At 46.7% G+C, this 22,672-nt stretch overlaps 2 protein-coding genes across 5 annotated transcripts in view; one reads left to right on the top strand and one right to left on the bottom strand.

The window, feature by feature from the left end:
* PAPLN (papilin, proteoglycan like sulfated glycoprotein) overlaps positions 1–11,937 on the top strand; it is a 53,174-nt gene extending 41,237 nt beyond the window's left edge. The window contains exons 17-28 of the mRNA XM_065636111.1: positions 673–961; positions 1,090–1,207; positions 1,898–2,027; positions 3,270–3,921; positions 4,665–4,802; positions 5,516–5,640; positions 6,576–6,714; positions 8,141–8,278; positions 8,943–9,070; positions 9,647–9,755; positions 11,069–11,244; positions 11,762–11,937. Coding sequence (XP_065492183.1) covers positions 673–961; positions 1,090–1,207; positions 1,898–2,027; positions 3,270–3,921; positions 4,665–4,802; positions 5,516–5,640; positions 6,576–6,714; positions 8,141–8,278; positions 8,943–9,070; positions 9,647–9,755; positions 11,069–11,244; positions 11,762–11,937 — 2,318 coding nt within the window. The remainder of the gene's footprint in view (positions 1–672; positions 962–1,089; positions 1,208–1,897; positions 2,028–3,269; positions 3,922–4,664; positions 4,803–5,515; positions 5,641–6,575; positions 6,715–8,140; positions 8,279–8,942; positions 9,071–9,646; positions 9,756–11,068; positions 11,245–11,761) is intronic.
* A 4,401-nt stretch (positions 11,938–16,338) lies between these two features.
* NUMB (NUMB endocytic adaptor protein) overlaps positions 16,339–22,672 on the bottom strand; it is a 94,772-nt gene continuing 88,438 nt past the window's right edge. For 2 of the 4 annotated variants that reach the window (XM_065635369.1, XM_065635368.1), the window contains 3 exons: positions 21,984–22,286; positions 20,072–20,221; positions 16,339–17,430 (listed from right to left, as the gene is read on the bottom strand). In XM_065635369.1, coding sequence (XP_065491441.1) covers positions 16,727–17,430; positions 20,072–20,221; positions 21,984–22,286 — 1,157 coding nt within the window. In that variant the 3' untranslated portion in view covers positions 16,339–16,726. Of the gene's footprint in view, positions 17,431–19,067; positions 19,212–20,071; positions 20,222–21,983; positions 22,287–22,672 lie in introns of all 4 variants that reach the window. The other 2 variants (XM_065635367.1, XM_065635370.1) reach the window with 2 other exon arrangements.

Here is a 22,672-nt window from a genome sequence, read left to right on the forward strand (position 1 = left end):
CTTCATTGCCCTGCGCTGGACTCTGTCCAGCAGTTCCCTGTCCTTCTTGAACTGAGGGGCCCAGAACTGGACACAATATTCCAGATGAGGTCTCACCAGGGCAGAGTAGAGGGGAAGCAGAACCTCTCTCGACCTGCTAACCACCCCCCTTCTAATACACCCCAGGATGCCATTGGCCTTCTTGGCCACAAGGGCACAGTGCTGGCTCATGGTCATCCTGCTGTCCACCAGGACCCCCAGGTCCCTTTCCCCTACACTGCTCTCTAATAGGTCATTCCCCAACCTATACTGGAACCTGGGGTTGTTCCTGCCCAGATGCAAGACTCTACATTTTCCCTTGTTATATTTCATTAAATTTTTCCCCACCCAACTCTCTAGCCTGTCCAGATCTCGCTGGATGGCAGCACAGCACAGAAAGGACTGTGTGAGATGACCACAGTAATGTGGCAGGTCATTTCTCGTGGGACAACAGGAAGAATAATCAGGGCAGTGAGCAGAAGAACCTCAGCACAACTAAATCCAGAATAGTGGACCAGAAGGCACACATTCAGGTGAAATCCTGATATGGAAAAGCCTGCTGTGTAGTCCTGAACAGGTGGAAGAGAGCACAAGTGAGGAAAACTGACCGGGTTTTGATGCTAACCTGCATGCTTATAGGAGTTCTCTCCACAGATTCTGGTGATGAAATGATGCTCCCTGGGAGCTCCACAATCCATAGTACTTCTGGGAATCACCACACCCCACCCAGCCAGGATCGTGGCATCAACTTGTTGCCTGTTCACTGGGAGTCCTTGTCACGCTCATCGGGTTCCCATCAGCTCAGCTCCTCTCAGGACCGCGCTGCTGGGACCAGCTCCCAGGACTGTCACCGGAGCCCACACGGCTGCTGCCCAGATGGACACACTCTGGCTTCAGGCCCTCTGGGGAGAGGTTGCCCCTTCAGCACTTGTCACCGAAACAGGTAGCTGAGAGTAGATAGGCCTGATCAGGGAGGCATTGCCTTTCCTGGGGCTGGCTGAAACTCGCAGCCTGTGCCTGTTGAGCCAGGCAGGTCAGGTACCACTGCAGCCCTCCTGCCTCTGCCCGTAGGTATGGATGCTGTCCTGATGGAGTATCGTCTGCCCAGGGTCCAAACAACATGGGATGCCCACAATATTACCGTGATGTTCAAGCGAGCAGAAATCAGCCCACTGCAGCTGCTCCAATAGTAAGTACAAAACCCTCTGTATTCTAGCCATCTGTCAGATAAAGATTCAGATTCGACCCTGGTGACTCAGGTTGTGGGTTTCTGTTGTACTTTATCTCTGCCTGTAATGCTGGAGAACCAATACTCCAGGCATGGTATCAGCCCTTTGGCTCACTTTGCTCCTGGTCAGTCTGGGGCATCCACCTGTGATCCTCTGTAAACAGGGGACAGAGTGGGTGGCTGGGAGATGTCTGAGAAGTAGAAGAGCATCCTATGTAGAACTGATAGAATAATCCTGAGTAATCAAATTTCTGTCGGTCTGAAACTTGCCATCCGATTTCTAGGAGAAAAAGTGGGAAAAACTTGGCCCCTCTTTGTTGCCTTTGTCAACTCTGCAGATCAGTTGAGGGCAAATTAGTCAGGAGGTAATTTGCCTCATAGCCTGGGGTGCTTAGTGAGGCCAGCTGAAAAAAACAGCCTGCTGCTGGACTGGTGAAGTCTGTCTTGCAGAGAAGTGCAGCCCTGGCTCCATCACTGACAGCCGTTTCCCACCCCTTCTCATCATGAAAGCCTCTAGAAGGCAAAAAGACCACATAGTGGTTCCTCTAACAGCTGGCCTCCTGCAGCCGACAGCTTGGACATGGTGCCTTGCATGTGCTACTGTCCTCATGTGTGCGTGATAACTTCTGGCTTTCAATTCCTGTCTCTAAGGCAAGCCAAGCCTTGTCCCAGCAGTACCCCTCGGGTGAGTGCCGCAGTTCCTTGTACGGATGCTGTTTTGACAATGTCGCTTCAGCTTCAGGCCCTCAAGGGGAAGGATGTCTCAATAGGCCCAACTACCGTAAGTGATGCTTTGGCTTCTTGGTTTAGAAATGTAGGAGGAGTCCTACAGAATCCAGTAGTCTGTGGAAGTTTCCTGTGTAGAGATTCCACTTTCTGTAAAATGTAGTCAATTATTTCTTTGAAAACAAATTCTGCCTGTTGGCTGAGGCAAGGGAAGCTTGGAGGGAGCATAGAAAAGCAGCCACACGGTTTAGTTCTGTCAGCTACCGCAGAAATTCTTGTTGTCCTCTGCTGATAGTTGGACAGAAGTGCGTTTGCGTGGTCTCTGTCAGTCTGTAGGACTTCTGGGGAGATGTTTGCCCCTGAGTAGACACCCTGGTGCATCCTGTAGTGCTCCAAATGAGTTACCTGGGTTTAGGAGTTATATGGCCTCACTGAGAAAGTAGAGCCATGCTCAGCCTTCAGACAGCCCATGGACAGGGGTGGAATGAGAGCTACAGCTAAGGATGGAGGTGTTGCTCAAGGCTGCATGGAATTTTTCAGCCAGCAGAGTTCAATATAGTGCCTGCTGTCCTGTGAGGGCACCAGAGCTGCTGGACAAAAGCATCTCTGCTCCTCTAGTTCCAGCTGTATCCTCTGCAGGCACATCGCTGCTGCGTTGCCTTGCCCTTTTGCCACAGCACAGAAATTGCTTGGTGGTCAGCCCAGTGGGGCTGCCCTGGGGAAAGGGAAAGCTCTCTGGATCCTCTCTGCTGAACCATAGCTTGGCAAAGGACCCTTCAGTCAGAGCCCTGCATCCCGTGTTTGTCAGCATGTGGCTGTGATACCTGTGACTCAGAGCACAGGGCCGTTTGTAGACACATTGGGCTGTGCTCCAATTCATATCAGTGTGTGAAAGGGTGTTCTGTAGTTCATGAGGCTTCACAACTGGGTCTAATCCACTTGCTTTGTGGGCTGGAAATGTGCAAACAGCAGCCACGTGTTCCTTGCAGGAGAGGAAGCCCCAGAGCTAACCTTGCAGCTGCACAGTTCCCCAAGAATGGTCATAAAACATCTGTCTAGTATCTAGATTCAGAAATGTCTCTGAGGTTGGTTCTCCTTCCAGCAGTGGCAAAACTGGGGCAGAAAGAAACATGTGAGCAGCTGCCCAATTTCAAAGCAGAGCCAGGTGCAAACTCAGGTTTCCCACCTGCCCTTTGCCCACAAGGCCCATGAGATCATCTAGGTAGGTGGCTTGAAGCGCCCAAACCTTCGTGCTTCATGACCCTCACATCTCCCTCTGTTCTGCACTTTTTGGTAGCATATCCTGTCATGTGCCTGCTGCCCAGTGCCCACGGCCCCTGCACGAACTGGACCACTCGCTGGTACTTTGTGGCTGTTGTTGGCAAGTGCAACCGGTTTTGGTACGGTGGCTGTCACGGCAATAAAAACAGCTTTGCCTCGGAGGAGGAGTGCGTGAGAGCGTGCCACAACTCTGTGGGAGTCAGTCCTCTGGAGCACCGGCCCTCTTCTGGCACCAGAGCCCTGCAACGCCAGCACACTGGCTCCCGCTCTCATACCGGGGATGCTTGGGGTCTGCAGCAGCCACCCCTGAGAGAGTCTGCAAGTCACAGCCAAGAAGGAAGAGCCTATGTGGCTTCACACCCCACACAAGACAGCCACAGACAGGACAGCTGGAGAAGTGAGGTGCCGCCAGAGTCTTTGCCAAGGACTGGCGTGCTGGAGAGCCAGCGCTGGGGCACCCAGCAGAGCAGATGGGACAGCCTGAGCCAGCGGCACTGGTGGGAAACAGCCGTGCCGGGGCCCTCCGAGAGGCAGAGCAACAATGCCCAGGAGGTGCCAGCACATGAGGGCAAGCAGTGGCACAAGGCTTTCGGAGCGGGTGTTTCCATGACGGAGGGATTTGGGCACCAGGTGTCTGCAGACTCATTCCCAGCACGGACTCTGCACAGGTGATGAATTTTTTTTTTTTTTTCCCCTGTTTTGCCAGCTCATTGTGAAGCATCAGTACAGCTTCCTCTGGAGTAAAAGTGTTGCCCCAACTGGGACCAGCTAACTGGGAATACCCGGCAAGGGATTTGCTGTACATGTAGCCCTTTGGTAAATTAAGTTATTCAGGCCCTGCTGTCTCTTTTCTTGCACACTCCCTGCTCTCTGACAGGCACTGGAAGTATGGTGTGTGAAAAGACTGCAGGATCCTGGGGTCTTGCGAGGCATTCTTACACCATAAATGAAAATCCATAGGTGTTTTGCTTGTTCTCACAAACAAATTTAGCTGACTCTCTAACTTCAGAGCCTTTATCTCAGCACTGCATGGAGCAGGAGTGGATTGTTCTAGGGAAGGCTTTTAAGATGCAGAGTTTGGGTCAGGACCCAGACAGTGTCACCCCAAAAATCAGGAGTGCGTAGAGCTAGATATGAGTGTGTCTGTGCTGGATCTGTGTCTGTGTGCTGAGCTAAATCTAGTTCCTTCAGAAAAGAGGGCTTGTAGGACTCTCTCTTCCTGGAGCATTCATTCTGTCCAGAGCAGCCTTTGCTTTGTAGGAAAGGGCTCCCCACATGTTGCATCTGCTCAGAGCTGACTAGGCAGCCGGTCCTGCTTTGCCCTGTGGTTGTGACTCATGCAGAGCCACATTAGAGGACCCAGAGGAGAGGAGGGCAGCAGAGATGTCAGTGGAATGGCTTTCTCTTTCAGAACCATCCTGGAGGAAGCCAAGCCCTCTCTTGTGACAGCAGTCATGGGACAAAATGTCCAGCTGGTCTGCAAGACAGGCATGTCCCCCTTTTCCAGAGTGGAGTGGATGAAGGACAGCCAACCAGTCTCCTCTGACAGGTGAGCTCAGCCCCTTCATTGTAGAGCAGATGAGCTCCTTGCTGGGCAGAGCGTCCGATATGCTTGCCCGCTTTCTTTGTAATCTTGGTGTTAACATTCTTTAAAAATAAATAGATAAATAATTAAACAAGCCCATGTGTTGACTAAGAGCATGAACTGTGCCCCTGGTGTGTCCACAACAGAAACTGATACAGCCTGCAATAGTATTGAGGTGTTGGCTGGTGTTATGGGGCAGCACTAAGTCAGTAGTCTAGGTGAAGCTTGTAGCCAAATAACTCAGAGTTCCTCTGGCTGGAAGTTTCTGGCAGTCACATTCAAGATATAGGGTTTTTTTAAAACTACTTTTAAAGTCTGTTTTTCCTGGGAGGTCTGTTTCCAGCAACAGTTTGGAGCCAGACGGTCACTTTGTGTTGTGAAAAATCACAGTTAAGAAGGGCCCAGTTATGCTCTTCTGTTTGCAGATGACTGCTGGGGCTCACGTTCCTGCCTGGAAGGGCAGTTTGCCTCCCCATGGGAGAGGTTTGCTGAAAGCAGTTCCCTGTTCTCCTACCTCAGTTTTCTCTCTGTTCCTGGCCTCCTTTCTCCCAGTTATTTCCCCTGCCTGTGATCCCTCTCTGGTCAACAGGGTTTTGTTTTTTTTCTAAGCTGGGTAGGGCACTACATGGTGGCCAGGCAGAGGCTATTCATCCTTTTTATCCTTGCTCCTCTCGCAGGCACACCTACCGCTCCGACAGCTCCTTAGTGATCAGCCATGTCAAACTGGAGGATGCTGGGACTTACACATGTCTGATTTCTGACGAGAGGACAGAGAGACGACAGATTCAGTTACAGATCATAGGTGACTTACCTTCCACTTACGACCAAAAAGGTAGCTCAGGGCTCCTTGTTGACAGTTGTTGACAACTGGAGCCACAAAGCCAGCTGTGGGAACAAACTTCCTCTGCTGCCACGCTGTGCCAGCAGCGTTGCCTTCACTCTATGGCAGGGACGTCCCAAGAGCCAGGCAAAGTCGTCGGTCTCCTCCGCTGTAGGGGTGCCAAGAGGCAGTGTGCAGGCAGCAAAGCTTCTTTTGGTGTTGCCTTTTGATAAAGCCTTAGCCCTAAAGCACTTCTTCTCCTGCAGAGCCACCCCCTAACTGGAGTTGTGGCTTGACTGTAACCCACCCCATTTTCAGCACAGTGAGCACATCTTCCTCCCCAAGACCCATCAGCTGCCTCCTGATCCCAGACATGAGACTCCAGAAAACGGTTTTCTGCAGTTTCCTGGACTCTCCATCTCACATTATAACGTGACCTGTCTGCTATAGCTCTCTGTGCTGGTACATTCATGTTTTGTGTTTTGCCCAAACAGGTCCTGCTGGGTAACAAACAATTCCCTGTTCTGAAAAATGTGCCTTATTTAAGAAACAAAAACATAAAAATATGAAAGACTAGTCTCAAAAGATGGGCCAGCAAGGCACCCTGTAGCCTTCAATCTCTGAAGTGTGCTTTATCACAGCAATGGCACATGGGGCAGAAGGCATTGTGGCCTAAGGGATGCTGCAACATGTTCACTGACAGAGGAGAGAAAGGAGTCTAAAATTGCTTGCCTGCAGGTCTGTGACTCTCATTAGCAGACAACGCAGGCTTACTGCACTAGTCAGCCAGAAAACAGATGGCTGAAGGGCTCTTTGGCTCCAGTTCAGCAAGCTCTCCCAAGCTCATAGAAACCCTACGCAAGAGGCCACAGCAAGAAGTGTCCTTTCATTCACATATGGCATTTTATTTTGAATAGAGTACCAGAATGCTGTTCTGGCAGAGGGCGAGAGAGGTCAGGTCCTTCACAAGGAAAATCAGCAGCATCGTGAGCTCTCCAGAGGCGGGAAGGTTGCGCAGGCAGCCAGTTCCTCTGTGCATCAGCAATTCACTTACAGGTAAGTTCACATACAGCAACAGTTTGTCCACCATGCCCAGCTGATGAACCATATGGCATCTCTTCATGTAGAAAAGCCAAAGATTGGAAAGGTCTTGGGTCAGCTGTTCTGGGGCACGGTTGGGAAGCAAGTAGTACTGAACTGCTGACAACAGGAGCGGGGGAAGATCCCAGTCACAAGCTGTCTTCTGTCCTCCCTGAGGGTCTCTTGAGAGAAGCATATTCTGAGCAAAAATGTGCAGGGAGGCTGACAGCAAAGGAGCTATTTTCAAATGAAAGTAGAAATACCAGGGGCAGTATCCTTAGATGTCCAAGTTAGTGTAAGCAGAAAGAGAAACCTGTTCTATAAAAAAGCAAATAGGAACTGTTTAACTAGCACAACACAGGCATATGTAGTATATTTAAAAAAGCTCCAGTTAATTTAGCCCCCACCCATTTATTTTAAATATTTTGTAAACAAACCAGTTTGACTCAAAACTCTCCTCACATACTGGGTGCATATTTTGTAGCTTCTTGCTTGTTATTGTGGTGCTTCTAGGCCCCACAGAAATAAAAGCATACAATTTATTTTTACCTTAAATGAAGCATGTTGGGGCTTCCGATTAAATGAGACCATGATCTGATCTCTCCCTTCTTTTGAGTTTACAACATAAAGCCTAGCCAATTCGCTGAACTCCCCAGCAATCTCCTTAGCTGCTTCTGCCTCAAAGCAGAAATAAGTGACTCATTGAATTAAAAATGTTGAATTAAGGCTCTTTGGTTTTGTTTTTTGAGATCAAGAATTCAGGGCAGAGAATGAGGGTGAGGGAGATGATGTTCTATTAGACTCTGAGAACATCAGGGTTTAGTTTCCTTGTAAAATGGTATTTAGCTGTACTTATAAGAGAGCAAAGCACATGAAGAGATGGGTGGTGTGAGAGCCTGACCTCAGCCTTTCTGCCACATGAAGAGGTTGGCCAACTCCTGGGCCTTGAGTGCGGTCAGGTGATTGCAATGGGCTTTTCACATCCCCAAAATATATCTGTTTGGTTTTGTGTGCTAGAGAAGCACCTTGGGGGAAGCGTGCTTGGTGCCCTGTTCAGGACTTTTTTTGCCATGTGCTCGTGTTGTTAACACTTCCTAGGCTGTTATCCAGAGGGGTGCCATAAGAAACAGGGTTGCTATCTCTAAAGGGTTAAGCTGGCTCGCGGGAGTGCAGCACCAAGCTGTGCTGAACTGGAGCAGGAGCTGATGGAGGCTGCTCTTTTCTGAATGTTGTGAGTGAATGTTGGTAATGGCAAGGTTCAGAGTCCTGATGGGAGTGTGGAAACCACCCTTTCCCTTTGGAGGCAAAAAATAAGGCATGTGATTTAAAAAGCCTTGTGTTGGAGGTCAAATGCTGAAGGAAGAAGTTTCTGCATCTTTTGCTGTGCTTGTGGGCTTTGCAGATTGAGGATGGATAAGAGCGAGCCCTCAGTAGTGGAGGCCAACATCGGGGAGAGAGTCAGACTGCCCTGCGCTGTGGAAGCATCGCCGGCTCTCACCATTGAGTGGCAGAAAGATGGGCAGCCCCTCTCCTCTCCCAGGTGAGATCCCAGGTGCCCCCACCATCCTCACAGGCAGGTTCGTGTGGAGGAGAGCCGCCTCCTTACCTTGTCTCCCCTCTCTCCTCTCTGAGGGAATGGAGCTGCTGGCCGTGCAGCTGGGGCCTGTCCTGCTTTGGGCTGGGCAGCTTTTTCTGTTGGGGCCAGACGGTACGGGCCCAACTGTCCCAGCCTCGCTCACAGATCAAAGCCTGGACATGGCACCCTCCAGTGAACAGCTGTGATACAGGGTCTACAAGTGAGCCGAAGCTGGAATTCGTTCATCCACAAGATTAGCAAAAAGAGGACACACGGCAAGCAAACTTGCCAAAATCCGGCTGGTCTGTGAGCCAGGGCAGAGTTTCAAAGCAAAGAGAGAGATCAGGGCACCTGCAGTGAACTTCCACAGCTCCTAGTGCTGTTCTCTGCAGCTCCCCTCACCCTCTGCTCCCACAAGCTGCTCTAGCAGTGAGCTCTTCCAGAGGCTTCAGCAGTTGTACTGGGATTTGAGGACCAGGAGTTGCATTACAGGTTGAACTGAGCTGTTGCTAAACCTTTGCTCAGCATTACTCTAAAGCTGTGCACGAGGTTCAGCTTCAGCTCTGGTGGCTGGAGTCCCACTCTGACCCAAGCACAGGCTGAGGGGCTTTCTGGTTTTGCTCCCCAGACACAGGCAGCAGTCAGATGGGGCCCTGGTGATCAGCCGCGTCAGCTCTGAAGATGTCGGCTTCTTTACCTGCGTTGCCTCCAATGGACGTGACCGGGACCAGCGTCAGGTCCTGTTCCAACCTCTAGGTACTGGCTGGGCGGACGCATGCGTGGCAGGTCCGTAGGCACACACGTGTGTGCACACAAGCAGGAAACGGGGAGGGCTGGGCAGTGTGGGTTTCTTGTCTGGCCATGCCTCCTGGCTTCACACCTGACATTCAACAGGCAGCGTGAGGGCAAGGGAAGAGTGGGTTGTTTTACCCAAGGTTGGCTTGTGTGTGTCTAGTAGATCGTGGTGCTCCGGGTAGCTGGGTAGAGGGGCTAATAGAGCAGAAAGAGTGACTTTCAGGGCCTTGTTCCTGGGACACTGGTGTGGAACAGGTATAGGAGCAAGAGGAACTAAGGAGGTGGTTCTTCTGTGCATGTGAGGTGCCTGTGTTCAGCTGAAGGAAAAAGCTCTTCAAGGCCTCTTCTACTTGCCCTTGCTTGGGCCAAATTCCTTAGGATAGCAAGAGCATCATAGCTCCAAACATGCTGTTTCAAGGCCTAGGGGCTCGTAGCTCATCGTTGTGTACACTGGGCTTTTCCCATGAGGGAATGGTCCTGCTACTGGGGCAGCATGGCGTTGTCCTTCTGCTACTGATGATTTCCCTTCTGGCTTAGGAGAGCTGAGGATCACTGGTCTTCTTCCGAGCATCACGGTACCTGAGGGAGGGACTGCTCAGCTTCATTGTACAGTGACTGGCAACAATGTGAATATAAGGTGGTCAAGGTGAGCTAAAGTGAAACAGAACTTGCCTTCTCTTCCTGAACCTCCTCACCCTCCAAATAACAATGCAGGATGCCTGCCAGGTAAGAGAAAGAGAGAGTTCTCAGCCTCAGCATCACCTGCCCTTCCCTAATCAACTTACATATTACCCTAAAAATCCTGAGCAAGATCCCTGTGGGATGTAGTGGTCTCCAAGTTCATGTTCCAGCCAAATAAGGAGGAAAACATACTTGAACCTAAGATTTCATGGAGTTTAGAATGGCTCCATGCTGGAAAGCTAGTGACATACATTACAATAGCAAAAACTAAAAGTGAGTAACCAGAGGAAGGTGTTCAGTTGATCTTTACAAAACTCTCTGTGCCTAACCCTAACAAACGTTTTAGCGCCTACCATAACAGCAACTCTTCTCCGAGCTTCCTGCTGCGACAGTTCTATGCCTCTACGCTCAAGTGTGAGTAAAAGAGAATTTAAAGTGTTTAATGAAGGTAAAGGAAAAGCTGTGTCCCCTTCTCTTGATGGTCTACAGAGAAATTCTGAACTTGTGCAAGTGTGCGGTGGCAGGTTTTTTCCCTTTTTGAAAATAATCAGCTCTGTTTTATAGCAGTCTTTCAAAGGATCCAGAGAGATGGATTGGTAATTGTTTAAATCCCTTTACTTCAAGGGTTAGGACTGAAGTGGGCCATCTGACAAAGAGAGCTTTTCTTCCATGCGTAAGTTTGGTATTTCAGTAAACAAAATGATGTAAGTTTCAGACTTTGAATGAAACCCTTTTCAGTGAAACAAATTTCATTTCCTTGGTAACTAGGAGTTCATAATTCAGCCAGTTTTCCTGTTGGGCACAGAGTATATCAGCAGCAACACACACAATCTTGCTGGTATTTTAAACTTTTTTTTTTTGAAAACACTTCTAAGGGAGAGGAAAAGAGGGCACATTGCTCACTACCCCATATGTTCCTCAAGCAACCTGGCTGCTATCAGTGCCAGCCTAATAAGCACTGCCAGACCACAACCTGGAGAGAGGGAAAGGCACCCTGGATTTTCTCATAGTTCCTCAAACCTCAAAAATATGTAATAGTGGAAAGGGCAATGTCTTTATACCGAGCACACAGCTCGCTACCTCCCACGCAGACAACGAGCTGACGGATGCAGACTCACTTGGGCTCGTGTTACTATACAGTTGCAGAGCCAGGTCATGACAAAAGATTTCTTGTTCCTTCCTGCTGAATTTGTAAAAATTCACCTCTTCCAAAGAGCACAGGGAGCTCCTTTAGCCCCCATGGGTGGGAATGGTGATACAAAATGTTTTTCACCACAGGAACGGAGTCCCTATGCGGGCAGATGGTCACCACATCCACCTGTCCCAGGATGGAAGCCTGATCATAAGCAACGTTCAAGAGGCTGATGAGGGATCCTACACATGCAGCGCCTACAGCAGCAGCAACTCCGTCAGTGCCAGCACGGAGGTGAAAGTGCTGAGGAGCAGGCCTAGCAGTGAGTACAACCTGTCCTCCCCGCTTCCCCAGCATCGTGCCGGCCTCTTGGCCACTGTTGTAAGTCTGCGCATCGCCTGTGCCCATCCACCACCGACCTCGGCCTCTCTGGTTGTGCTGCCTGAGGAGCCCCGCGTTCCCTGGGTCAGAAAAGCAGGGCAGGGGGAACACACACCAGGGTGCTGGGAGTCTAATTAACTTCCTGAGGCCAAAATGCCATAGTTGGTTGACCAAATAGTCTGCTGCAAGATTCGTATTTGAAGTCTGGACACCGTCCAGATGGCTTTACACAGGGTGTAGAGTGGGATCAGCCCCCAAAACAGAATTCTGCTACTGTATTCACCAGAGATACCAGTTTCTCTCTCATCCTTGGTATTGGACTATATTTAAAACAATCCCCTTAGAACTGGCAGGGTGGAGAAAGCAGGAAGCTGCTGTGTGTTTTGGGAGGGAAATGAAATCTGAGGATAAGCCCTGGCAGTGTATTTACAGCTGCTTTACCTTCTGCTTGGCTGCAGCTGCTGTGAACCACGTTGTGGACCTGAGCAGAGAGTGCGTGGACCAGCCACATCTCGCCAACTGCGACCTGATCCTGCAGGCCCAGCTCTGCGGGAACCAGTACTACTCCAGCTTCTGCTGCGCCAGCTGCTCTCGCTACCAGCCGCAGGACAGGCCCCACCATCACCGTGGGTGACTGACACCTCCACGGCCACAGGTGATGGATTGTAAGATTGAAGTCTGAACTTTGTCCTTTTCCTTCATGAAACTGTTCTGAGAGGTCTGCCCTGCTGGAAAGCTCAAGAGGGTGAATTGAAGAGTGTAGTGGGTGTAATTGTTCCAAGGCAGGAGACCCACCACCCTCAAGTTTATTGCAAACTTCTTTCTCCACCCCCCATATGCCTTGCTGTAGCAAATCCATCTCTTCACTTAAGGGTAGCTACTGTCATTCACAGAACAAGATGACACTGGGAATGTAAGGGCACTGTGACTTTAGAGGAGGCAGATAACCAGCATGAAAGAGGGAGAGACCAATTCTTCATACAAGCACGCAAGAGAAGTGCTCTTAAAAAAATCATCTCTGAAGTGTTTGAAGATGGTCCTGATCTGGCTTAACCAAACCACTAATGAGTGATGAACATTTGTAATCCTGGAGGGCACTTTCCACCTCAATGCCAAGGGCTCTGGCCATGAGAAACAGCTTGATGCATATAAAATTAGTGTTCAGGTCCTATGAGATTACGAGCTTTAGGGATACAGCTGTAATGTCATGTTACCATACCTGTTGTATTCCAGTAGACCTGAGAAAAATTTCTAGTTGGGTCTGTTTGGTTTCTACTTGACTGTAATCAGCTTTGGAGTGAAACTGCAGAAGCAATGCCTCACAGAAAGCGTAACACAAAATAGAAGAATACTTTTAGCCCTTCCTGAATGTTAAGGGTAATTTAGATGAATATACCAACACTATTATTCTGAGATGCTGCAGTTAAAATTTCACTCACTCTAGGAAGGCTCTGCAGATAATTTTTTTTTTTTTCTGAGACAGAACTGTGCTGTTGACTTTATTGCAAAGTTAGGCTTGGTGGTAGCATTGCCTTGAGTTTGAACTTGGGGAGGCGAATAATATACACATAGAAATGCATGTAAGGGCATTTGTCTTGCCAGGATAAACCTTCCCATGATCTGCTCTGGTCTCGGAGAGCCTGCCCCTGCGTGTGGCCTGGGCCGATTCCTGCTGCTGTGGGCTGACCAGCGAGGACTTCACATGCACAACAGCTGTAGCTGAAAAGCATCCTTTGTTTCAAGATGAACAGAGGGGTAACAAGCGTGTGAGGCTGTGAAAATGTCGGGCATTAAGTGGGGTTGTGTGTGGGGAGGTGAGATTATGGCATGATTTGTTAAATCAGGAAAGGCTCTTGGGTGTCTTCAGTCTCTCAAAATGGAAGTATAACTTCTGAAAAAAGCATTATTTACAGTCTCCACAGTATTGTTGTACCCTAGCATCAGCCTAACAGGCCCCCTCTTCCTCATTTCAAAACTCCCTGCTGAGGCTTGGATGAGTTAATCATATTAATTAGCACCATCATCCATTTATTATTTGTATAGATGTAGCTATAAACTAGCAGACCGTTGTGTAGTGTTGATGTTGATGATTTGGTTGGGGTGGTGGTGGTTTTTGGTGCTGGTTTTTTTTTTTTTTTTTTGTCCCCTTCTGTTAAGACTTCTGAGGAAGGCAGCTGCTAATTCAGGGCTGTTCTCACACCACTCTCCTCTCCTTGAGTCCAGACTCAGTACTCAGGGCAGCACTAATACATAGGTGTAAATCCCCAGGCTTGACAGCCTAAAGCTGGTTTGGACTCTAAATCCAGTAAACCAGTTCATCTGCACCTAAAAATAAGAATTACTAACCTAATGATTGCACCCTCTTCAGCAGAGGTGTGTCTTCAGGCTTGGAAACGCTGCTTTAAGATGCGAACAAAATGAAAAGTTTAGAAGCAATCCAGTAAAGGCGCAAGAGGTGACAGTCACACAGCTATTTGGGTCTGTGGTCTGAGAGTTTCTGCTTGCTAGAAAAAGACAAAAATACTTGTTTTGCAGTTAAGACCCTTTAATTTGATTAGTGAAAACTTCCTCTGCTCTAAGGCATTACAGTATAAGGTTTGAAGTTGTCTTCATTGGATATTCAAGCACAATTAGAGGGTCCTGAGACCTTCTAATTGTGTTTGAACATGATCTTGCCTTTAACATAAAGACTAGCACCTTTTTTTTTTTTTTTTGGTGCATAGGATATTTTTGTGTTTTAGTATATAGTGTGACTCTCTATTGAGACCAAGGATGTATCACAGACCATGTAAATTCCAGTCTTAGTGAAGACCTCTCAGTTGCCGTGCGGCAGGCACAGAGCATAGGCAAGGGCTGTGGACCTGCTCAGGAGCACAGTTGGAGTTACTGTGGTTGTATCAGACCTTTTTGTCCCAGAATAAGCAGCCAGAGTTCTATAACAGCCCTTCCTACCATGTCAGAGGCTCTATTTTTAGAATATTTAGATATTCTCCTTAGTCAGCTTTCATTTAAGCTGTGGCCAGGGAACACTTTCTCAAGCCTCGTGAGGGCTGTAACAGGCACCCGCATTCTGATGGTTCTGATGGGCAGGACGTCAGTGCTGAAGGTGCTCAGTGAAGTGTCTGTCCTGAACTCCTTGGGTAGTATGGCTGGTATTTGAAGGCGTGCAGTTCTCTGCTTTAAATACATGCCAGCACTGTACTAGTTAACTAAAGGGTCTTTTACGTTTCTTCTGTTTGGCAAGCTGAGCTTTCCCCTCAATATAGTGCCACTTAACTGCCTAAGTGAATTTTTTTGAGAATCAAGATGTTAATTTTCTTCCCTAACCAATGGATTGTAGGAAGGCTCTATCTCCTTCACTGTTATCTCTGGGGCAGGGGAGGGGTGTAGCTACACTGGGCACTGCTGTGAAAGCTATGGCACTAGCAGGAAAGCAAGCACGTACAGCCTGTTCTATTAGAAATGTATACAAGTATTTGCTTGCTTTTTGAAAGCTAAAAAAAAAAGCTTTGGTACCAAATCCAACACTATAGGGAGTGTTGGTCATGACTATTCATACCATACTGAACACAGGTAAGAACTGACCGTGTCCCTGCGAGACTTGCTGTACTCTGGAAATGGAAACTGCTGGCAAGCTCGAACACTAGAGCCCAACAAAGGGAACATTTCTTCCCCTTCAGGTTACAAAGTCTGACTTTTCTTGAGGTCTAAAACCACCAGAATGCAGTAAGAAACAGTCCTACTAACACAGTAGGCATCAACTTACTGGGAGAACAGAAAAGGTATGAAAATACACTGTCTTATGTGGCTCTTAGGATCTGCACTCCTTTTAGTAGTAGGGAAAAGAAAACAAAGTGAGTTTTCCTTTTTGAATATTACTGTCTTCGTATCTGTCTGTATGTAAATACTCAGTGTTAGAAAATACAGTGATGTAAACGCATTATCTGCTGTTTTCAGTAAAGCCCTGCATTTCAGAGCTTTAATTAGCAAGGATATCTGCAAGTCTCAAAGTTCAAGGTAACCTCACATGGTGTACAAAGTGAGAGGTGCTAAGATAGCATTACGGAGCTTCCAGGTTGGCAAGCAGGGCTTGTCTACATCCCCCTGATAACAGAGGACACCCAGAAGGGCAAATGCTGAAAACTGAAAGGGGGGAGGGGAATAAAGCTTTCACAGACAGTGCTTCTACCACCAACATTTATTTTTGTTAAAGCGGATTATAAATCATCAGTACAAATATATATAACTTACATTTGCTTGTAAGGCCAAAGTTTAAAAGTAAAGTTTAAATGAGATGGTTTTCACAAGTCACCAGAGGCAGAACCTGGACCAGCTGCAGCCTTAACCACAAGGTTTCACAAATCAGTGGAAAAAAAAAATAAAAACAAAGTTAAAAACCTCTAAGATCTATTGACAGACAAACATAAAATGGTTTCCCAGGTAGTCCCAGGATGTAGATATGATTACAGTAAGTTGTCACAGTAGTGTTAGAACCAATAGATTAAGACAACAAAACTGCAGCAATACATGAAAGGAAAAAACCCATACTATATATAACATGTAGCTTCATTCCGATAAAAACCAGTAAATTTTCCCCATGGTTTTCAAACCATGACAATACTGTTCTTTAATTTTCTTTATTTAAAACTACACTATCATGACTTACTGGGTTGTGATTGTTGTTGCAATATGCTACTTACAATGAACAGATACAAGAACAAGCTAGAGCCCCCTTTTCCACCCCCCAATATTACTTACAATAAGAATCGGAGATAAATCAATCTTATGTACAATTTCTTACATCCAACCCCCTTTGTTTTTAACCTTTGGCAAGATTACTTACAACTCATACAGCTTTTAATAACCGACTATTTAAAATATTCTAAATGCATAAAAATAAAGATTTTGGCTTTACTTTATTCTTTACATATAATATTCACTGTGTTACTCAAAATGGAAGCTCAACTTTTTTTCCACAAACCCAGCTTTTGCTAAGCAGGTGACGATCTCCCACCCATATCCACCCCCACCCCACCCCACCCCAATTTTTCCCTGAGGGGGAACGTCCAGGACTCACATGGCATCGGAAGGACACGGGTACAAAATCTGCCTCCCTTTCTGTGAGATAATCGATGTTTCTGCAGAACAGGCTTTGGGACTGGGTGCCTTTCTTTGCTCTGTTCGACTTCCAGCTCTCCAAGTGAGGAGGGAATGCAGACTGGGGCAGCTCCAGCATTTCTTAAGAACTGCACGGTAAATTCTCTGTATGTTTATATCCTTCCCGTAATTGCTCCCTCTTTCTAACCCATTTTTGTTTGAAGGGACCTTTGGGATTATCAAAGCAAACTGATCACAAACAGTCCCCTCTGCTCCCTTTATCCCTCTATCCTAATGTACAATTTATCCACCCCCTCTGGGACTGCTTAGAGTTCAATCTCAAATGTCTTCTGTAAATCACTGGAGAAGGGGTTAGTTGGCGAGGGGTTGGTGCGCTGCTTTGTCTTGCTCTCCAGTGCCGCCCACTGTGCTTCGAAGGGGTCTACCTGCGGCGCAGCGGCAGGGGGCTGCGAATGCTTGTCCTCTGCAGCCCATTTCCCACCCTCAACGCCGTTGAAAGCCGCGGAGCCGTTGTGCTGCGCAGGCGGGTGGAAGAAAGGGCTGGCGGTAGCGCTGTTGCTTTCGTACTGAGGGAGCGTCTGCTGTTTGACAAGACTGGGTGACTGGTGCGGATGGGCTGCGGGAGCGTGGCTCGCCGTGCCAAAGACGTTGGCCACCATCTGGGAAGGTGTGATTCCCACCACAGGTACGCTTGGGGCCGCATAGGTCATCCCGTTTGCTACGGCGTAGGGCTGCGCTGGAATAAACGGTGGCTGCATGGGCGGCACCACACCCACCGGCACAGGCTGAGGAGCAATGAAGGTGCTGACTGGGAAGGCTGGTGCTGACTGGGAAGCGGCTGGAGGAGGCTGGAGGAGTGGCTGTGGGGCTGGGGCTGGCTGCTGCTGGGCTCTGACAGTCTTTGAGACCTCTTCCAACCAGCGGTCTGCCTCCGAGGGAGTACGTCTGTGGTTTCCTTGGAAAGGACTTGGTGAGGCTGCGCCTGAGGAGGTGCTGCTCCATTCAGTGCCTGGGAAGGAAAGCGCAGGGAACTCATTAATGTTTCCAGTCCTCACCCTTTAATCAGTTAGCAAGGCTGGAGGATGTACACAAGGACAGACAGGCCTCCTCTCTCCACAGGACAGACTGCCACCAACACTGGAAGCATCTTTATGCATCCACTGTACTGTTCTGTTATAGGACGACGTTGGTCAAGAGGTGGAAATTTTATTTTTTTTTTTTTTTTTAAAGAGCAGAGATCTGAGACTTCAGGGCATGCAGGAGGGCTGCCACCTGCACTCATAACTTGGGAGCAATGATCTAGTCCATAACCACTAATTCCTCTAACTGGGGAGTATCAGTTTCTGAGGCTCAGGCCTGGTCAATTAAAACATCAAGCTATAAGGAACTGTTTTTAAGACTCATTTGCTCTGTATCCTAAATTACCCTCTATAGGACAAAAATGTAATGGTACTGGGAGTTTAAGACAACATTTGTTTTTCTGTCCCATACATGCTGAAGTGTAAGCGCTCACTACAATATACATGAACATTTAAGGCAATACATCTAATCAAATGACTATATAATATGTAAGCTGTACTTACTATGACTCCTTTGTTTATGTTCTTCCTCCATCTCCACTTTTCCCTTACTCTTTTCAGGTATAACTCAAGCTGTTAACCTCTCAAACCTTTTGGCAATGCTCAACACGTAGCATTTTAGACTTTCCTTCCATAAAAACAGTTCTGATTTTTAACTCGTTCATCTTCAACAATTTAAAAAAACCCACCACCATCAAGAAAAAAAACCACAACAAGAACCACACACCATCATTTCCATTCCTCCCACAGTTTCAAAACTATCTCCCACCAGCTGAATTCTGCTTTTCCTTCTCCCTCCAGTTTCAAATTCTCTTTCCCTCCCATATGACCTGATAGAGATGGCTCTGCAATTCTTGTGCTACCGGGTGTTTCGGAGAAGCGGAAAATCATTACTGCTCAGTAGTCTTCATTCAGCCTGATCTCGTTAAATGCCACCTAAAGATTGGTTTACTGCTGTTTCTACAGCAGGAAACTGTTCGAGGCAGAGCTCAGGGTCCCTGTCTTAATGAAAATGTCCCTGGTACTCTTACAAGGCGAAGCAGAACCTACTATTTCAGTAGCAAAGTTGCTCTTTCCAAGCTGAGTTTACATCAGGACAGTTTGGTAGCACACATGTCCACATGGCTGACAGCCATTTCAAGTACCACCTTACATTGTATATAACTATAGACTAGGACTGGAGGGACAGACTAAACATATTAAACAGAAGAAATGAACCTCTAAAGCCTTTAAGTACCAAACTTGATCTCCGTTTGCATATCTTAGTGGAAAGAACACACAAAAGATGCTTTTCCCTTCACCTCCACACACACAATCTCATTACTTCCTTTTTAAGCAGTGGATTTTCTAAAATGCTGCCAAAATAAGAATCACTCCAGTTTATAGACCCAGAACCAGCAAGTTCATCGCTTCCCTCCATCCAGTTGTGCAAAACGCTACTACTTCCAGCTTTTGTTAGTGTTCCTTCCACTTGCCATTAAGGGGCACTGACAACTGTCTCAAGGGCTCGATTATGCTTTTGATTCAAGTTCTCATAGCAATGCAGAGGATTCACTTCCACTCTTACCAGCGACCACAGCTGCAGCTCCAGTATGAGCAGCAGGAGCATGAGCCCAAGGATTGGTTTCCCGAACTGGCAGAGCTGTGGACATTACAGCAGCTTGGGATGGTTTAGCAGCAAGCACACAGAAGGCAGAGGCAGTACCATTAACTAAAATGGGAGCAGACAACATCAGTGCAATTAATTCATGCAAGACATGCACATGACTGGAATGTTAGTGGACCATGTCATATCTACCAACATACAACAATTCTTAGACACTTCCACATGACAGCATTTTGTGTAAATTAGCCAACTTGGACTGACAGCCACTAAAGGTAGTAAATTCCATTTCACCAATCCAACACTTGTTAACAGAATTGTGGGATGGTGGATTTTTATGTATTTGATGAGATCTTGAGTTCTGATGATTGGCTGAAGTTAAATTTGTTGTTTTTATAGATAAGAGATATGGCTCACCAGAAGTTACTGTATGATTAATTTTAGATTCAAGAGAAGAACAAATTATAGGTGCAAAATAACAGTAACTACATTTAACAAGGAGAGGTTATTTTTTCACACAACTTGTATAAGAGCATATGAGTGAAATGAAGATGAGAGGCTGCTACGAGTTCTATAGTTGGCCATCTCTCCACAACTTTTATAAGAGTTTGTGTGAAAAACAGTAATCATGTGGTGGCACAAAAATCTCTTCCCTTGTGGGATTTAGTTCCTGTGAGACTCAGTTGTTAAGGTTTTTGCAATTCAGGAGGCAGAAAGTTCAGATAGTCATTATCTCAAACCCAGTCTCTTCTACAGATAACTATCGTGTGGTAGGTGCATGAACTTCTTGTTAAAAACCAAAACACAGAATAACTACACAGACAAGATGAATAAAGCAGGATGCATTCCCCCAGAATACTGATAATAGGACTTGCACAAGAAATTAAGACCAGGTGTTACTGAAAAGCAACATTATGTGCATTCAGGCCTCAGTCAGCATGACCACAGCGTGCAAAGAAATCACAAACCTTGAAAGGCAGGAGACTGTGGTGCGACTACTGTCACTGGTTTTGTCATGGGGGCCGAAGAGAAGGGATCTTCTGATGGTGTGCTGAAAGCACTGGTGATCTGAGAGCACAGGGCACTAATGCTGTCTGTTTCCCCTTCCACCTCAGGGACTAAAATGTAAACAGAATTAATTAAATTAGAAGTTTAAAGGATACAGAAACAATTTATTTTATTTCACCAATGTGAAATTGAAACGTTATTAGTTCCCTTATGTCCTAGATGTTCCTGCTACTGATTTGCGTGACAGTTTTAAAATCAGTGTTGAAGACCTGACCTGAAATAGAGGGTAAGGAGATCAGCATTCCAGATTTAAAGTCAGTTATTACTGCTTTTCTGTGTTAATGCAAGAGGATGTTCATTTCGGAAAATAAAAGGGTTTTCTATAGCTTTAGTAGAGATCTAAATCTTTCAGTATTAAAGTACTAAACATATCAAGGATTTGGCACTAAGATCTGGCACTCTGCAAAATGAAAATACTTATGATAGGTTTAAGTGCTCCAGCAACATACTTCCACAGTAACTAGATGAAGTTTAAACATGCTGACAGCAACGTACAGTGGCACGTTAAGTCTAGAGATAGAACACAGATTGCTCCAGTTCAGCAGTAGCTAAAATCCCTGGCTCCTGTGATAGAATGATGAGAAGCAAAAGCTGAATGATCTAATAAAATGGACACTCACTTTAAAACCAAGCATCAGCATAACGTGGATAAAGTAACATCTGGAGTAAAACTGCCAACTTACCAGATGTTCTCATTATTACTAATCGCACTGCTTTTCAAAAGCACTGATCATCAGTCCTTCATTGCACATAACTGACAAGAACAGTTATAATTAAGCACAAATAGTATAAAAAAAACCCCCATGCCATGTCTGGACACAACATGCAACATATTTAAAATTCACAGGGAGGCATGCCCAAAAATTGATTTTTTGAGGGACATTCCAATACAGCACATGTGGTATGATGGCAGCAGTGGCAGCAGCATACATGAGAACATGCCTCAGAAATGTTCTGAATTACGGAATACTCAGATTGCAGTGTGCTCAGTGAGCATCGTTAGTAAGCCGTGCACTGATTGTGCTCGGTGCTGGTCTTAAAGCACAGGTCACCAAATAACGATTGTAAGAGAAGGCTGGGTGGTTTTGTTGGTTTTGCCTTCGCCACAGTAACTTTCACTTTAAAGCTTAGAACTCTAAAACTAGCTCTGTTGCCAAGTGCAAGTACAGCTGGCCAGCAGGATAACCCAGCTAAGGGGATTCTAGAACTTTATGCAAGGTACTGAGCATCCCAGGTGTTTACATCGGGATGACTCTATAAGACCCCACTACCATCATGTGAAAACTGTATCACACATTACTGATAGAGCCAGCTGTACCACGTGAACGGTAAAGTTTCTTTTAGTGCAAGGTGAAAAGCCACTTCATAGCTCTCAAAAAGAATTCAGACAGGCAGAAGGACAGACTGCAGAAAAGCATCACATGATCCCATGACAAGTGGTTAAGGCCTCGAAGGGATTTGTCTCTCAAGATGCCCTGGCATTAAGTGGAGGAACTGGTTCAGTGACTCAGAGGGAAGAGCCAGCACCTAATTCACCAACACCCATTCCTGGAACACTTCAAACTGTGCTCCAGTATTTCAGACAGCGAGTAGAACTGTTTGTCTTCTGCACGTGGATACTGCATTTTAAATTCTTGCCTACTTCCAAAGCAGAAGTTTTGTGACACGGTGATGTTTGTTCACGAGAAATTATCCACATGAGGCAGGAAGAAGGATTTACTAGAAAATAGGGAGTGTTATTTGAAGCCACAGAAAAGGAAAGGAGGAAGAGACAATTTAAGGTAACGTTTCACTGGAACCATGTGGTTTTACCTGAGTTTTTCATGGGGAAATCAGTCTTCCTTTGCACTGTTGAAGGCAGCTCATTTATTCGCAAAGACAACTGGCGTTTAAAAGGAGACATCTTTTGGCTAAGGGCAGGGAAGCCCCTGAAAGACCCTTGCCTGGCAAGCTGTTCTATAGGGGCATGCCTCCGGGGAATAGCATGGGGATTGCTCATTTCTTTATCCAGAGAGGCAGCAGCTTCAGCAGTAGGAGAGGTTGGTGAGCCAGAAGAGGGGGCAGTATTGTTTGGTGCCGCACCTGGCGCTACTGTTTTCGCTTCTGTTTCAACTGCTGGAGGAAACAGGGTGAGGTTAGACGAGTAAAGCAAAGTAGTGTCCAACTGCCTGTTTTGAAAAGATTAATTGCAGGAATTTGCATAACTAGTACGCTTCCAAACGAGTTTCTATATCACAGCAGAAATATCATTTCTGTATACCTTAATTGTCTTCACCACGTCACTTTACGCACATCCAGTTATGGTCTTATGTAAGTGTTCTTTCTAGTTATTCCTGAGACCCCAGCTCAGGAATTCTTGCAATTCATCTGTGATAAAGACTGAAAAGCATATTGTGTGTTTGAGACCTTTACTTTGCCTCACACAGAACTATGGCTGAAATACGAATACAGACTGTATGTGTGAAGTTACTTAGGGCGGCACAGCTCAGCAGCAGCACAAC

This window comes from Caloenas nicobarica, chromosome 5 (assembly GCF_036013445.1).
Source record: "Caloenas nicobarica isolate bCalNic1 chromosome 5, bCalNic1.hap1, whole genome shotgun sequence".
NCBI classification, from domain to species: domain Eukaryota; kingdom Metazoa; phylum Chordata; class Aves; order Columbiformes; family Columbidae; genus Caloenas; species Caloenas nicobarica.